The sequence below is a fragment of the Pangasianodon hypophthalmus genome, chromosome 25 (genome assembly GCF_027358585.1).
Source record: "Pangasianodon hypophthalmus isolate fPanHyp1 chromosome 25, fPanHyp1.pri, whole genome shotgun sequence".
NCBI lineage: Eukaryota > Metazoa > Chordata > Actinopteri > Siluriformes > Pangasiidae > Pangasianodon > Pangasianodon hypophthalmus.
In genome coordinates, this window is record NC_069734.1 from 11,065,863 (window position 1) to 11,082,668 (window position 16,806).

The window sequence follows — 16,806 nt, forward strand, 5'->3', positions numbered from 1 at the left end:
CCAGGCAGAATGCAAGAGAGAGACAATAGACAGACAGAAAAAGAGACAGAAAGAGAGACCGGTACAGACAGAAAAAAGAGAAAGCGACAGAGACAGTAAACAGAGACAGTGACCGAGAGAAAGCTGAGAGAGACAAGGAGAAAGAGAGACAGCAGCATCAAGCAGAAACAGCAACAGACAAAGATAAACAGTGACAGAATGCAGAGTGGGGCGGAGAGCGAGCGAGACAGAAACAGAAAGCAGAGACAGAGAGATAGCGATAAAGCGACAGACAGAACGAGAAACAGCAACAGACAGAAAGAGAGAGTGACAGCAGAAAGCAGAGCGACAGAGAGAAAGAAGAGGTAGTGACAGAGAGATAGAAATAGAAAGAGTGACAGAAAGAGAAAAAGCAACAGAGGTAGAGTGTGATAGAGAGAAAGAGTCAGAAAGGAGAGACAAAGCAGCAACAGAGACAGATAAAGAACGTGACAGACAGAAAGATGTATAGCGACAGACAGTCAGAAAGAAAGAGAGAGTGACAGCAGCAGAGACAAACAGATACAGTGATAGAGAGACAATCCTATAGCATCCTTCTCAAGATCGCGAGTTTGAACTACAAATCAGAACACACACACACACACACACACACACACTCACACACGAAGACTTTACCTGACATCCTCTCCTTCCTCCAGTATAGACAGACAGATGGTGCATTTCTCCTCTGTGTCTTCCTCCGCGCCCTCCTCCTCATCCTGCTTACCGTGCAGCTTTCTCTGTGTGCAAGAGAGGAGGACATATTACACACACACTCAAATCATCATCTCACAAAAGAGACTGAAATCTAACAAGTACATGAACAAACAGGCATCGCAGGGGGCCTTTACACACAGATCTTATCAGAAAGTGCAATATCTATTCCAGAGAATTACTGTATGAGAATTATCGGAAGTCTGTATAATAGAGTCCTTGGCATGCCAACACACCCAAAACCTACTGGACCATAAAAATATGAAAATACTCTGTTGAGTTACAAAAACCATGCAGAAATTTGGCAAACTAGGAGATCACAAAAATGAGAACAGGTTAGTTTGAAGTGATGGATACAGTTTGCCTTCCATAAATCACATCTGCAAAGGACTCGATAAGTCTTTCTGCACACAGCTTCTGTACTCTGAGAGATTTTTTACCGTCTAGCTGGTGTTGAAACCTGTACAGAAAAGTGGTTTAGCCTGCCTAACAGATGGGCAGGAACTTTATTGATACCGAAAGGAATTACTGTAATGTGCTCATTTGTTAGTGTTTTTACAGTAGGTGTGTTATTCCTGTAGTTATGGAAATGTTATGAGAAAGTACACTAGTGTTAGCTCTAAATCTCATAGTTGTGCTATTCAAAACCAGCATGATCATCTATTACTGTGATAAGCAATAAACATAGTTATAAAAATAGTTCTATAATTTTTTTTTAAAGTTTTTTTAAAAGAATGTACTTTTTTTAGGCCCAGGGCTCACAGAGTAACTAGCAAAGGCTTCATCTCAGCAAATAATACAACAGGACAAAACTTGACTGTAAGCTGTCTCAAATCCCATATCAGAGGAAGTACAAACATGACATATAAAATATAAAATGCATGTGGCTGACAGGAGACCATAGACTTTCGTCATCACTTAACTGATGTTATGAGCGCTCACCTTCTTGTACTTGTGTGGATAAGTGCACCTCTCTATAGTTCCCTGAGAGGCTCCTCTATTCACAGTCCCCAGCCGCTCCTCTAAATGCAGCAGATCCTATGAAATGCAAATAAATAAGTCAATAAAGATCCACAGCTACATGCTTATCAATCATTTAAGTGAAGGCATTTTTTTAATTTTAGGTTTAATTGCCTGCATTGCTCTAATATTCAAATGTTGCTGGTAGCAAAAAGGGTCTCTGACAGATGCCTTTTACAATAATAGTTCAGCAAAACAATCTAATTTACACACGTTTCCCCTTACCTCAACAGAAGTTTGCTTAGTGCTAGGAGGTTATCAGTATCAACTGTTTATTTCATCAAAAATCTTTTCTAGAAATATATGCCTCAAACAAAGACAGAATTTTGATAAACTGGAAACATTTTTTTCCCTTGGTGCAATATCTGCACAAGATGGCAGGTGGCAGCGTATAAAAGTGTTAAAGGTGGAACTGTATTAAAAAGTTGAAAGTTATGTAGATGATAAGGTTAATGTATAACTGTATTAAGTCTGTAAATACAGGCTACCTTGCTATTTCACAAAGCGGTTATTTAAAAATGTTACATTGCTTAAAAATTTTATTTGAAAAATTGTGTGTGTGTTTAAAGACTGCAACAAGTTTATTTTAACTGAACTATTTCATCTAAATTTCTGCTCTTACCTCGTAGGTTCGGCCAAATGTCATTCTAGATGAGATGTAGCGAATGTGAGGATAGGTAACCTCAGACATGCCAGCGTGCTGAGCGAGACACAGAAAAGCAAAAATATATTAACATCTATCTTCACAGACATAATCAAAACTTCAAATCACTCTGATGTTTATCGGGGTCTCTGGAGAACACTTACAGACAGATGTACAGTGTAGTTTTGAATTGTTTAACTCTTTACTGGCCAAATACAGTTATTTACCTTAAAATAATCTTTAAAAATGGCTGTTAAGCATCCATAATTAAATGGCAATATACTAAACTTAATAACAACAGATGCTGTTTTAAAAAAAAAAAAAAAAAAAAAAAAAAAGGAGGGGGGAGGCAAGAGCTTGTCATGATTAATATGCAAGATATCTGCACCCACACCAGTCCTTCATTACTTATGTTAATGCTAGTTAATGTTCATAATGATGGCTGGAAGTGGGGGAGGAAGGGGTACTCACCATCAGTGGGATGGGGAAGTGGTGCAGTCTGGGTGGGGGATGGTAGTGGGGCAGATGAGGGTGCAAATGCCCTGAAGGGTATGGAGCTACAGTCACACCAGTCTCGATGCCCAGCTCCCTAAAACACATAGACATACAGCAACATCAGATATGGACAACATATCACAAAAAAAACAGTTAAGACCCAATGCTGTAAGAAGATGCTGATTTTAATTTTGTTCCCCCAAAATTAACATATTTAGCTCCAGAGGATGATCACTGTGCTCTAATCAGCAAAACTGCTAATGAACTGTATAGTGATGTGAAGTCAACGGATAAAGCACATCAGATAAATGGCGAAAAGATTGTATATACGGCCCAAAAGGAATCAGGTGTAGTTTTTCCCAAATTATTATTATTTTTTTTTTAGAGAAAAGTACAGCAAAGTCATGCTTATCCTACCATGCGGTTCTCTGTTCAGTCTGGCGTGGGTGCGAGGACATGGTCTGGGGGACATGGATATGGTGTCCATGACCATAGTTGGGGTGCATTCTGTGAGGGTGAGGGGGAGGTCTTTCGTGTGCTCGGCTGGAGACAAGAAGAAAGCTACATTTTAAAATCGCTTTTTAAAACGTCTCTTTTGAATAATGACAAACATTTTTTTTAATCATTATGAAAAACCCACAGACCAATATATTCCCAAAAAAAGCCAAATGTTATATTGTTACCTACAATTCACAGAGGACACAGCACGTGAGCAACATCTGTACACACTGCAAACGTGCTCTGCTAAATCCACACCATTTTCCATCTACTTTTCTTTCTATACATCCTTGTTACCCATATTTTCATAGAATCTTTTTCTTACATAAGTAGGCGTATGCACATTGAATGGAGTTTACGCTTCAATCACACATACCAGTTAAATATACACATACACCCACTCAGAGCGATTAAAAAAAAACAGAACAGGAAACAGTCACATGCCTCAGAGTTGGTGTTGGTTAAGAAGCTGTTGAAAATGGAAACATATCTGTTCCATGAGATGAATGATTATAAATTACTTCAATAATGCTTAACTGTAATAAACAATTACATAATAGAAACATACATAATAAAAATACACAAAAAGACTGTTATGCTTCCTTGCTCACTAGGTGCTGACCACAGTGATGCAGAGACGCATACACAGAAGATCTGATGCCAAGTAAAGGCCCAGTGTCACTCACGTGGGGTGCTGCATCATTCTCCGCCTCTGAACCTCCATCCTCTGCAGAATGTCGTGCTGGTGGAGCCTCTGCACGGCGTTGGGGCCCAGCACGGGCAGGTGGTGCTGCAGCGCCTGGTGCTCGGGAGCCAGGTGCTGTGGCAGGGGGGCAGCAGAGCCTGGGAGGTGGTGGGGGGGAAGAGAGGGAGCAGGGGCAGCAGGCACAGTGTGGCCCGGGCCATGAGAGGGTAATGGGGTGTGGTAGGGGAGCACGGGGTGGGGAATGACGTAGTCACTTTGAGGAGGAGGCTGAGGAGGGGGAGGGGGGTTACTGTGAGAATGGGGACACGACGAGGAGGACTGGTGGTGTAAAGAGCGTGCCAGAGAACCATCTGTAAAACACACACACAAACACACGCAGAGATGGTATTCACAATATGAATTTTAAAACATTTATTTTGAAGATATAAACTTTGCAATTCAGAACATCTGGCTTACTTCAAAGACAAGGTCTATGTCTGGGAAATATAATAAAGTATTAAAGGAACATAGTGAATGTTGTTCTTGATAATCAAATATAAAGTAGAGAAAAGGTATTTTAAGCACTAAACGGGTTGCTAATTTGCAGCCTTCATGAGCTCTGTGTGTGTGTGTGTGTGTGTGTGTGGTGAAGGGGGGTCTGAATTCCTACTGCCGCAGCATGCATGAGCAAACATGAGAGAAAATAACTTGCCAATTGTAGAGATGAAAGCAGAAATGAATTTGACTGATAAAGGGGGGGAGGGGGGGTGTCGAGAGAGAGAGAGAGAGAGAGAGAGAGAGAGAGAGAGTGAGGAACAGAGATACAGGTAAAGAGTGAGTGAGAAGGCAGGTGCTGTAATGTGCTGCTATTATCCCTCTAAACACAGGCCCACCAGGGAGGCAGCGCACTCATTCACATTCTACACGCCTCTATTCTGAGGAGAAGCAGCAATTAAAGCTGACTGCTGGCCACATACTACCTGCAGCAATTAACACATTAAACACCAGGTGCTTTACCTAATTACCATCAGCACTGGAGCCGGGTACGAGTGCAAATTTCAGCTATTTCAGCCCAGCCGCCCCAGAGAAATGCCCACACAGAGGCAGAGCACATAAAAGACTGCTTACTGCACAGTCCTGCTTCCACAACAGTATATTCACTTAGTATTAATCAAGGATTTTGTAACATTAAAGTACATGCTAGATGTTTGTAGCATTTTAGAAACAACAATTTCTTGGTTCAGTGTAATTTTTGAAGATCCGCATATTATTACAAGCCATCCTTGAACAATAAGCTATCCAAGTCCAGCGAGATTTGCATTTTAACCAGTCTTTCTTGTCCTAAACTGTAGGTATGTTTACAAGAGATGCATCAATGGTTAATTTATTTTACAGGGTGTCCCAAAAGTCTCCATACATAGGGGAAATTAACACTTTCTAGAAAAAGTATCTCCCAAAATTTTTCATGCTTCGTTTGTATAATATATAATTCTATATGTTACTCTACCCCCATTACATTTTTGTTTGACAAGGCCGTACATTCTGGTGCAAGTTCATTATTTCAGCAATTTAGTTTGAATAACAAGGCTTAGCACAAACACTGAAAGACAGACATCAAAACATCATGATTATAAAATGCACTACATTAAGTCACTAATGCCACACCAGGTGCTAAACTACAAAATATATAAGATGCCAGTAAATGGATGAAGACTTGTGCTTACAGGAGGGATGCATGTAGTGCCTGCAGGACGAAAGCTGAGACTGGGGCTGTGGTTGGGCCACCATGGCCGGGCTGAAAGTGTCCACCACATTAGGCTGGCTTGGACCCGGAGTGGCCTGGGAAACATAAACAGGAGGCCGAGAGGTATTGCCTGGACAGCACGGGTCAAAGGCGGACGTGCTGCTGAAACTGCTACTGCTGGAGCCACTGCTACGTACAGCACTGCTACTGAGATCCACTGGGAGGGTCTGCTGGGAAAGAGAGAGACAATAAGAGAAAGACAAAGGGAAATGTAAAATGCAGAAATGGAGGACGGAACGAAATCAGCTCATGTACCAGGTACTAATGAACCATTTGTTTAATTTAAAAAAAAAAAAAAAAAAAAAAAAAAAAAAAAAAGTCTAAAATGAATCTGAAATAATCAGCTGATAATGAAGGAGCTCGCAACATCTTAACAGTGGACATTCTAAATCGCTCCATGATGTGGCCCGTATCTAATCCCATTTAATGCTTTGATGTATAAAACATGAGCATGCTTCACCCAGCCGTCTCCTGTCTGTGCATATCTGAGCAGTAGCTGTGGGCCCCATCATCAAAAGCTTCACCATGCTTCACCTAATGCATTCCACATGGAAACTACGCTGTCTTGCTAATCCTGACAGCTCCTTTTTATACAAAAATAGCCTAAAACTCCCCTTGCATTATTGAACATTGTGTTGTGACAAAGGAGCAACCACACACACAAAACCCTTGAAGGGTAAGACTGTAGAGCACTATCGATATAGGTTTTAACCTGTGGACCACAGTGATGCTTTCACTGCCAAAAATCATTATAACTATGCAAATTTCTTAATTTAAATATATTGATTATATTTTCAAATTATTTTGCAGAATAGGAGAATAAGGATTTAATAAGGAGTTAATAAGATTTACAATTAACTGGTTTAGGCTACTAGGCACTGCATTTTCTCTTTCATTATAATACAACAAAGGAGCTCAGACAATTAGCTCCATGTGAATTATTTAGAGCTCAGCTGTTCAAGTGTGGCTTCAAACAAATGCCACCATGACTGTTTTCCCTAAACCACAAAAATATTATCACGGAGTCTTAATTTTTCATTGGTAATAAATTTTCAATTCATTTTCAAAAGGCTTTAATCAAAGGAAGAGAAATGTAAGCACACAACTCAAAAATATAATGCCTCCATCATGTAGTGGCAGAGGCATAACAAACCACGCTTTCTAAACCATGCAGACTCTCTGCACAGCACAAGTTTCGCTCTACTTAGTATGTAAGCAGTGATTAAGTGAGTTTAGAAAAGGACCCATTATACCTGGTCATGGTACTGGGTGCTGGCGCTGACCCCTGCGCAGGGTACGGGCATGGCACCAGACCTCTCCAGGGGGCAGCTGGGCTCAGGAAAAGGCAAAGATGGGGGCGCGGTGCCTGCATGGTGATGGTGATGGTGGTGGAAGTGATGTGAGTGGCCGTGCGAGTGCTGAGATCCAGGCTGAGGGGGGCCATGCTGCGGCGCCTGCCCTGCCTGCATGCACCCTGAGTGTGAGTGATTCAGGGAAAGGTGCCCTGAGGAGGGGCCACTGCAGGGAGAGTGCTGAGGGCAACATGATGGCAGCCGGGGCATGGCAACACCTCCACTCTCACCAGATGAACCTCTTCTATTGTCTTCTGATGCAAACAAACAGACAAAAAAACGATATAAAATACTATTTATTATCAGGCTTCTGTTATTTACACATATCAAGAGAGTTTCTTTTGGTGCTGTGCATCATGACTTTCTATGTCTGCCAGATCTGGTGAAAGAAATGTGGCTACTGTACCTGTCCAGGACTACCAGTCAAGTGAAAGTGAGACATCCTATGCCAGGACTGATTTACTGATAGTCCAGTAAAGGAGGGGTGAACATTGCTCCTTACTGGTACAGTGGTCACACTGCTTTCACTGGACTGAGAGGAACCAATGGAGGACCAATTGGCACAAAGGTCACACCTCCTACAACATTCCAGTGCAGGTATGTGGCCTCTGCACTAGTCCCTCTCAGTGAAGATGTTGCATTTTTTTAATTTGAACAAATTTTTCATTTAAAAACAATTGTTTTCATTCAAAGCCTAATTTAAGTCCAGCAAATCCCAACATGTCCTATTCTATGCACCAGACTAAGATAATGTGACACAGAAACCAAATAGTGCACTGTCCAGCTTCTCCTCACCTTCTGTAGGAGTGATGGTGTTGCTGGGCCCTGGGGCCCCACTGTGGGCCTCCATCGTGCTGTCGGGGGCCACAACAGAGCAGCTAGTGGAGGGGCCTGGGGCATCCTGGGAGGGCTCTGAGGTAGAGGCAAGGAGGGAGGAAGTAGAGGAGGCAGAGGAGCTGGCAGGCTGCAAGTGCACACTGTCAGAAGTGGTTGGCACGACTGAAAGATCTGAGGAGATACCCAAATATGTGCGCGCACACACACGCACACACAAACAGTAAGAAATAATGTGTGGATATGTGTTCCAAACCAGATGCCTGTCTTTAAATTGCTAATTTGGGTATGAAACTGTGTGTGTTGGACTTGCATCAGTGGCCAGGGACCCCAGGAGGATTGCTGCTGATTAACATTCCACAGTGAGCATTCCATCTGCTTTTCATATTCACAAATTAATTTCTCCTCCTCGAAAGAAATGCAAATGCAGCCATATCTCTAAGCTCTATGTTTCTTCCCTCACATCTGCCTGCTTTCACCCCCCACACACACTTCAACTGGCAATCAAATCTGAATGACTGTAAATTAGTTTTCTTTTATTAACCTTAAGATCATATGGCTGAATAAGGACACGTGCACAAGCGCACACACACACACACACACACACACACACACACACACACACACACACACACACACACACACACACACACACACACACACACACACACACACACACACACACACACCAAACCACCTTCATCCAGAGTGGCAGCTTAATTGGTTTTAATAGCACAGCTCATTCTGGCTCAGAGAGCACAGGCAGCTTGCATAACAGACAGACTTCATTATGCTGCCTGCGAATGAAATTAGGAATATGCACAATTACAAACAAGGAACTTCACAGAAACCTTGGGATGAAGCAAACATTACTTCAGCTGCTGCGGCTATTTCTACTTTATAAAAGAATACAGATACATTTTATTATTAATGATGCCTACTTGCAAGTAGCTTATAGTACAGGGATGGTCATGACTAAAGAACATTAAATTTGCGAAACTCATTTCTCCCCCCACTCACACAACACACAGACTATACGTCAGGGAGAGAAGTACTCTTGCACTCTTGCGGTGTGCTGGATGATCCAATACTCCAAACCACATCCTTGTGTTTCAGTCAGGTGGTGTTTCTGTTGCAGTTACCATATTTGGCATAGGGACACTTAATTTAATTGTTGACTAATCACAGCTGGGGTAAGGGAAAAGTTGTCTTTTATTATTGTTTCAAATGACATTAACACTTGAAAACCTTCACATTTTGCCTTTTTATTTTATATGATCCAGCGTCCTTACCATCCTCGTCCACAGTGAGGTCCACTACCTCGCTGGCACTCTGTCTAAGGGGCTGGATGACTGTGGAGAGACGATGGCGTCCTCTGCCTTCCTGAGCCCGAGTCTGAGAGCAACTCGGCCCCCAGTGCATTCTGCCATGACCCCCCACTGACCGCGGCCTTGAGCACACACAAACACAGAGCAAATATCACATTAGTCAATGACCAATCGTTGCGCAAACACTGATGCCTTGGTCAGAGATAAGCCTGTCATATAAAACTCTAAACAATATACTCACATGACCGTAAAGAATTAAGAAAGGTATTTAGTTTCTTTGAGCAAAAAGGTAATGTTCAAAATGTGCATTTTAGCTACAGTATATAAATGTTCTTGGACTACACAATTAATATTTGGTCATCACATTTTTTGCTCTAATAATTAAACATAATCGACTACTTTAATGGAAAGCGTAGGTAAAGTTAGCCAGTTAGCTGACGTTAGATTTAATTGACTCATGTTAAAATTTTAACTGTCTGTAGGTTTGCCTACTGTGGTGGCATTTGAATTCAACTGTGTTTTTGTTCATATTTAGCATTAAAAATTTTGTACTCGAATGATGAATGATTCATTCACAATGTAAAAGAAAAGTCTGTTGATAGAACTCTTGTTCCCAATTTGGCAAATATGGAAAAAATCTTATCATGATATGGATAATTTCATATCTTGATATGATACACAAAATTAACTAGAACTAGAAAATATAACTGCATGAATTCATGACTGCTTTTTGATAATTCTGTGAACTGAACACCAGTGAAATGCACTTTTTCTTTTGTCCTTTTATTAGGAAGTGACATTGAAGAGAACTATCACAAACGAGAACAAGACAAACATAACACTGTCAAAATGGGAACAATATGAATACAAAAATATAAGAAGTCAATATTAAAAAACTATTCAAATTCAAGTTTCACAAATCTTGTCGACAGTACCACCGCCCTTTTTAGGAACAAGTTCCTCATCTTTTAGATGGGCTGAAGCCTGTTCTGTGTCGGAGTGATGTGCAGAGTTTTGCTCTGTGTCACACTCCTCCATGCTTGTGTTTGTTACAGCACACCAATGGTAGCTCCTCGCTCCAACCTTAATGACGTACATCTGCTGCTAAAAAGTGGCATTTGCAACACTGGTGATATAGACGATATAGGAAAAGATCCAACAGACATTTTTCTATTGTCCTATGATATGTATCACCATATCGCTCAGGCCTAGCTGGAATCATCAGATAGAATGTAAAGCCCACTGACACAGAAATCTGAGGCATGGACAAACCAGAACTATATATATATATATACAGAAGGCAAACCCTGCTAATTTCTGCCACCTTATAGAAACAGCCATATACACATTACTTCACTGTGGAAGTACATTAATGCAGCCGGCATTTTGATTTTGCATAATGTTTATTAAGCAGCACAGCCAGGTGACCAGTAGCAGTGAGCCTGAATGTTGTTTCCGCTTGTCCCGAGTACATCTTAAAATGCCTTCAAAACAAACGAGCAGCCACTGACAATGGATTAAAATTCCACAGGAAGAGAAAAACCTGCATTAATTCAGAAATAACATGAGGCATCATGGCAAATGTCCAAAATTCCCACTTAATTGGGATTAATTATCTAGAGACTGTGGAAATTGGGTAGATGTGCATGGGGACTGAATCCATAGGAATGGCCCAGCAGCACTGGCTGCCGTAAAGCAAAGCATTGTGGATAGCAGAGAACAGAGGTGTAACTCAGCAAGGGCTTCGGGGGCTTCATGCTCCCTGTCTGGAGACCCGCAAAACTCCCTGCCTCCCAACCCTCCCACCTAGACCCTTAACCTCAGATTGCATCATTAATACATCAAAACAAAATGATTACCAACAAGTGCACAGGGCCTCGGGGAGGCGCCACGAGACCGCCTGTGTGTGCACGCATGTGATATGTAAAACAGCAAAGAGGCTGCTGAAACCAGTGCACATTCTTATTTACACAGCACACACACAGGAACAAACATCCAAGCTGAATTGCAATTCTCAATAACACTAAAATTAAACTTGAGCATAGAAGTATACTCAGTATGGTCGAAACAGTCAGTTGAAAAAGCTGCTCAACAAACACCTACAGCACCAAGCGGAACCTCCCCAAACATGCTGTAATAAGGAAGACAGCCTTCTTCAATATTCTGAATAATTCGTAATATGGAAATCAAGCGACAATGGAGGGGCTTGTAACCAAAAGGAATGTATACTAGGTCTTTTGTGACTATTTAAGACTGCTTATTGTAAGGTTAGGAAGAGCATCACTAGGTAGATACTCAGTAAGACTAGCTACCTGCTCAACACCACTGCAGCGTTGCTAAGATCCCAGGGAGAGGGCACCACCTCCTGGGAGGAGTTTCTAATTACCCACAAGTAGGCCAGGGATTATTTTGTAAATACCTGTTTACCACTTTGGTCTTCTGAGACCTTGGTGAGAGTGGAAAACTGTAAACACAGGCACTGGGGGAGCTTCCTAGGTGCCTGCGTGGTAGGAACACTACCCTGATGCCTTCTATTGGTTGTTCGTGAATTCTTAGGGTTAAAGCTCACGTAGATGAATTACTGCTTAACCACTACCAGCCTTTGCATCTAACTTTGTCAGGCAGATTTCGGAGATTATACTGTCACGCATTCCTAGGTGAAAGGTATGACAGTATTCATTCTCAAAAACACCTGATTCATTATCAGGTTCAGTAGGTTTGTTAAAACAGATGCGTTATATATGTCTATAGCTCTGTTCCAGCTGGATTCGATTAACCTGCAGAAATAACAGTGAAATCAGTAATTTTATCCCTGCAAGAATCTGCTGCTAGTTTTTATGATTTGAAAAAGTAATAATTCTAGAGCAAATTACTTTCTGCCCTTGACCACCAAGCTCCCTAAGTAATAGTGGTCCTGCTCAAAGTGACCTGATTATGACACACTAGACTCTGTTGGCTCTGTACTGGGCCCATTTGCTATGGAGTGTTGCGTCGGTCACACAGTATTGATGTGTACATCCAGGCTTTCATGTCTTTGGAATGCTGGTGGCAATATGTGCAAATGACAAATACTTTATTCTGTCCAAATCAGCCAGTCTTTAAATCCCTTACAAACTATATTACCCAAGCTCCTCTGGGTAAACTAATCCAGCTTGAATATTGCTTAATGCTATTTCTAAAAATATCAAGAATGTGAAAAAACAGATTTGAGTTCATCCTCTAAGTTAATGAGATGTGTTGTCTACAACGTATTGCCAGCTTGCTAACTTGGCTAATTAGAGCCTCCTTATGATGTATATTTGCTCATTTGGTACAAGCAATGTACACGCGTTCAACAACTATATAACTATTTTACGCTTCAGTTTTTCAGAATCAAATTGTAACACACCATTAAAGTAACTGAAACCCTGTCGTTAGGAGTCTTCCTGTCAGGCGTGATTATGAATTATGGGTCTTTCAATTAGCGCTCTCATTGGCAAGAATATTCATGTTCTTCAGTTTTGTAATTAAACCTGGACAGTAGAAGAAGGCATCAGGAGAGTACATAAAAACACAAGAAAACGTACAAATAGATGGTGAGAGAAGGAATAAACTATAACTAGAGCAGATATGAGATAAGGTAAATAATTTAGTATTCTATGTTTACATTACAGTTTTGAATGCAGCAGTGATGGAGAACTGGACCAGTACCTGTAACAGCAGCAGCACAATGCCTAGCATTCTGCCTTATATTCAATTTGCCGTTATAATATAGCAGTAAAATAAACTAAATTTCTCTTGCGGTACAGGCATACCTGGTGTTCTACAATGAAAAAAGACGATCAAGACAAACTTTTTGTATTATTTCTTATCGAACAGTCCTACCTATGTTCATGTCAACTAATCAGGGTGGATAGCTTTCTGGCAGCAACACAACAGCTCACAAATTACAACCTTTAATGACTGGCCGTCCTTATGTGTTGTGCAAAATTAGTAACCAAAACAATGGCACCTCCAAGTAAATTATTCAAACCATAACAAAGCACTATGTCCAACACATTCTCACCATAATGACATTACATGCATTACATGGCACCTACCTTACTGTCTACATCAATCCTGAAATGACCCAACATGTCAAGGCCAACATGTAAACGCAAAGTTAGATGAAACCTTTCGAAACACACACACAGTTTTTGCCTCCCTCAATAACCTCGCTTTGCCCTGTAAACAAAAGATCTTTAATTGAAAGACGTACATCACTCATCCTGCTGACGTCTGACCCCTCAACCAACCAACCTCACCCACCTGGACAACACAGAAAATGGCTGCCATTCTCTGCATTCTCAGGCAAGTCAGGGCAACCGGAAAGAATAAATAAGGCCTCTCTGTCTCTCTCTCTCTGTCTCTCTCTCTCTGTCTCTCTCTCTCTGTCTCTCTCTCTCTGTCTCTCTCTCTCTGAGAAATCCCTGTTCCCAGAAATGCCTTTTCTGAGAATACGGTAAAGCAGCCACAGAGAAAGGGCAAGGAAAAGGAGGGGCAACAGAGAGAGAGAGAGAGAGAGAAAGAAAGAAAGAGTTCTGAGAGAAAAATGACAAGCATGTGGGTGTGGGAGAGAACTGAGAACGCTTCAAAAAGAGATATACAGTGAGAAAAAGGAGAGAAATGAGAAGCACTGTGAAAAAAACTGGAGCAAACCAAGCTACTGTACATCACTATCAATGTTTAAGTTGCAGAAACTAAAGGACCCATCTCGACCACACACTGGTAGCCTTCTCAGTATGTTTATCAAAGACATGCCATGATCCTGCACGTGCAGATAAACAGTCCTAAACAAGCAGACTAGCACAAGCTCTCTAGTAGCATATACAGAGCACATCCTTATTTTGATGTGTGACGGGTATCCTTGACTCAGCAGGAGCTTATACCAAATTTGATCAGCCAATCACACAGACTGGCTTCCCCTTACGAAATAACCATAATAGTTTGCCTCCTGTTACCTAGGTTCCTAACAAACCTGGCTAGCTACTAAAAGCAAAATAGCTAGCCAGCTAACATTACCATAAGGCTGGTTTCAGGTAGCTGGCTAGCTTAATGTGTTGTTAAATTGTTACATGGTTACAAGATCAACAAGGCTAGACCTTGTCACTCAGGGAAAGTGTATACAAAGTGAAAGAGAAGAATCCTAAACATCCAGCTTTAAGCTTGGAGTTGGAGTGTTTTAGAGTGATATCTGTCAGTGTTGTAGAGGCGTTGTAAGCCCAGCACTGCTAAATACAGCCTGGCATCTGCATGCCACAGAGAGGCTTTGGCCCCAGCCAGAGTGACTGTGCTGACTGGCATTCTCCATTAAACACACTGCAGGAACTGCAAAGCTGTACACAAGCTCAAATCCTGCAGATCTCATCAATCTTAGTGGTAAAATGTTTTAATAATATTACTAATACTAATAAGCCTACATTGCTTGGCAGTGTCTTTCTCTGTAATCAGTGAGTATGTGTATAAGTATGTGTATAAAATGTATACTGACGTGCATGACACACATGCGCACACAGTGCAGACTACTCTTAAAACACTCCGCATGTACAACTGTGCAAGCCCACACATACCATTTTCATCTGCCCTTAGTCACAGGTCACTCGCTTTTTCTGAGCTGCAAAGACCATCGGCCATTAATCACTCTCGCTCATGCTTGCACACACGCGCACACGTGCACTCACTCTCTCTCACACACTCACACCTCCCCCTCTTTGCCTCTAACTGCTTTCCTACATTCCTCAGTCGAGAGATGAGGCAGATTGGCATTCAGATCCACTACCTAACCCCAGTGGTCCCATCCTCTGCCACACATGCACGCACACGCATGCGCACACACATACATGCACACACACTTCCTCCCTCCCCCATAGGAACAGGAGTCTACAGAAGTGCACCAGCACGGCGGCGCTGCCTACCATGTTATCAAGAATAATAGGTTTCCTGACCTTTACGAATACAGGCGAGATAGAGTCGATGATATTGAAAGAAAGCAAGTGTGTGCGCGTGTGTGTGTGTGTGTGTGTTTGTGTGTGTGCGCGTGTGTGTACGTGTTTGAGAGAGAGAGAGAGAGAGAGAGAGAGAGAGGGAGAGAGAGAGATGTGCCACAGAGGGGGAGGGGAGCACAGTAAACAAGCCAGAGGCTCATCAGGGCTGCTGAGTGGTAGAACTGGCTGCTATGCAGGATCTGGGTGGGTGCTGTTAAAGCACAGAGGCACTGTCTTACTTGTTGGTCTTGTATAAAAGCATGCAGGAAGCATACATTATAACATAAATCAAGGTACCAAGTGGGTTTATTTTATTCCAAAAATTAGGGCTGGACCAAATAACTGAAATACTCAAAGGTCACTAGGTATCTAATATTTCTCTATTTATAACTCAGAAGCTTTGTACAAGTTATACAAGCTATTTCACTGGTATATACTATTAATACACATTTGCTGCTTACTGGATATACTTTTAACTGCTGTAACAAACATACTCCATGGGGAAAAGTTTGTGGACAAGGTTTGTGGCAATTGTATAGGATGTCTTTGAATGCTGCGGCATTAAGATTTCCCATCACTGGAACTAAGAGGCTCAAACCTGTTCCAGCATGACAATGCCCCTGTGCACAAAGCAAGGACCATAAAAACATGGTTTGCCAAGGTTGGATTGGAAGAACTTGAGTGATCTGCACAGAGCCCTGATCTCAACCCCACTGAGCACATTTGGGATGAACTGGATCACCGGCTGCACTCCAGGCCTCCTCGCCCAACATCATTGCCTGACCTCACCAATGCTCTTGTGGCCGAATGATCCACAGATCCCCACAACCTCCCCACAATCTCTGGCAACCTCCACTATTACTCACTACTGATTGGACTGGAGCTGCAACAACTAATCGACAAATTCACTAATAAAAAAGTTGGAAACTGATTGCATTATCTGTGTTATGAAGCATGCAGTCACTTAGACTTAAAACACACACGACTGAAATGGCAACACATGTTAGAACAGAGAACAACCTCTAAAGTGTGAACTCTTTACATTACACTACACTGTCAGCCTCTTGACATAATTTGTGTTTTCAAGTGAGTAATATTTTAATTTGTAATCTTTCGTTTGTGGGAAGGTGAGGAACAGTGGAAGCTCAATATCCCTGGTTGAATCATGCTTATTAACCATCATGTACTGACTCGTCCTTCCTTAACCAGTTTTATAGCTGTATCACATATTTACGGTTATATATTTATATACCTTTCCTATCAGAAAATATTGCCCTGTGCTACTGGCCAAAAAGACAGTACTTTGCATGATTACTCAAAATGCTGAAAAATGGTTTCAAATGAATGATCAGTCTATGAGACTGGCATAATGCAGTGTTGGGCAGAAAGTAGATTATCTGATTATCAAAATAA

General features: G+C 41.7%; 1 protein-coding gene across 3 annotated transcripts in view; it reads right to left on the reverse strand.

Moving 5' to 3' along the window:
• Positions 1 to 16,806, reverse strand: part of rnf111 (ring finger protein 111) — a 38,914-nt gene that overhangs the window by 1,651 nt on the left and 20,457 nt on the right. The window contains exons 5-14 of one of the 3 annotated variants that reach the window (XM_053229344.1): positions 9,356 to 9,513; positions 8,025 to 8,237; positions 7,131 to 7,480; positions 5,798 to 6,047; positions 4,075 to 4,444; positions 3,308 to 3,433; positions 2,867 to 2,984; positions 2,375 to 2,452; positions 1,675 to 1,770; positions 655 to 758 (exon numbers count right to left, since the gene is read on the reverse strand). In XM_053229344.1, coding sequence (XP_053085319.1) covers positions 655 to 758; positions 1,675 to 1,770; positions 2,375 to 2,452; positions 2,867 to 2,984; positions 3,308 to 3,433; positions 4,075 to 4,444; positions 5,798 to 6,047; positions 7,131 to 7,480; positions 8,025 to 8,237; positions 9,356 to 9,513 — 1,863 coding nt within the window. Of the gene's footprint in view, positions 1 to 654; positions 759 to 1,674; positions 1,771 to 2,374; positions 2,453 to 2,866; positions 2,985 to 3,307; positions 3,434 to 4,074; positions 4,445 to 5,797; positions 6,048 to 7,130; positions 7,484 to 8,024; positions 8,238 to 9,355; positions 9,514 to 16,806 lie in introns of all 3 variants that reach the window. The other 2 variants (XM_053229343.1, XM_026937526.3) reach the window with 2 other exon arrangements.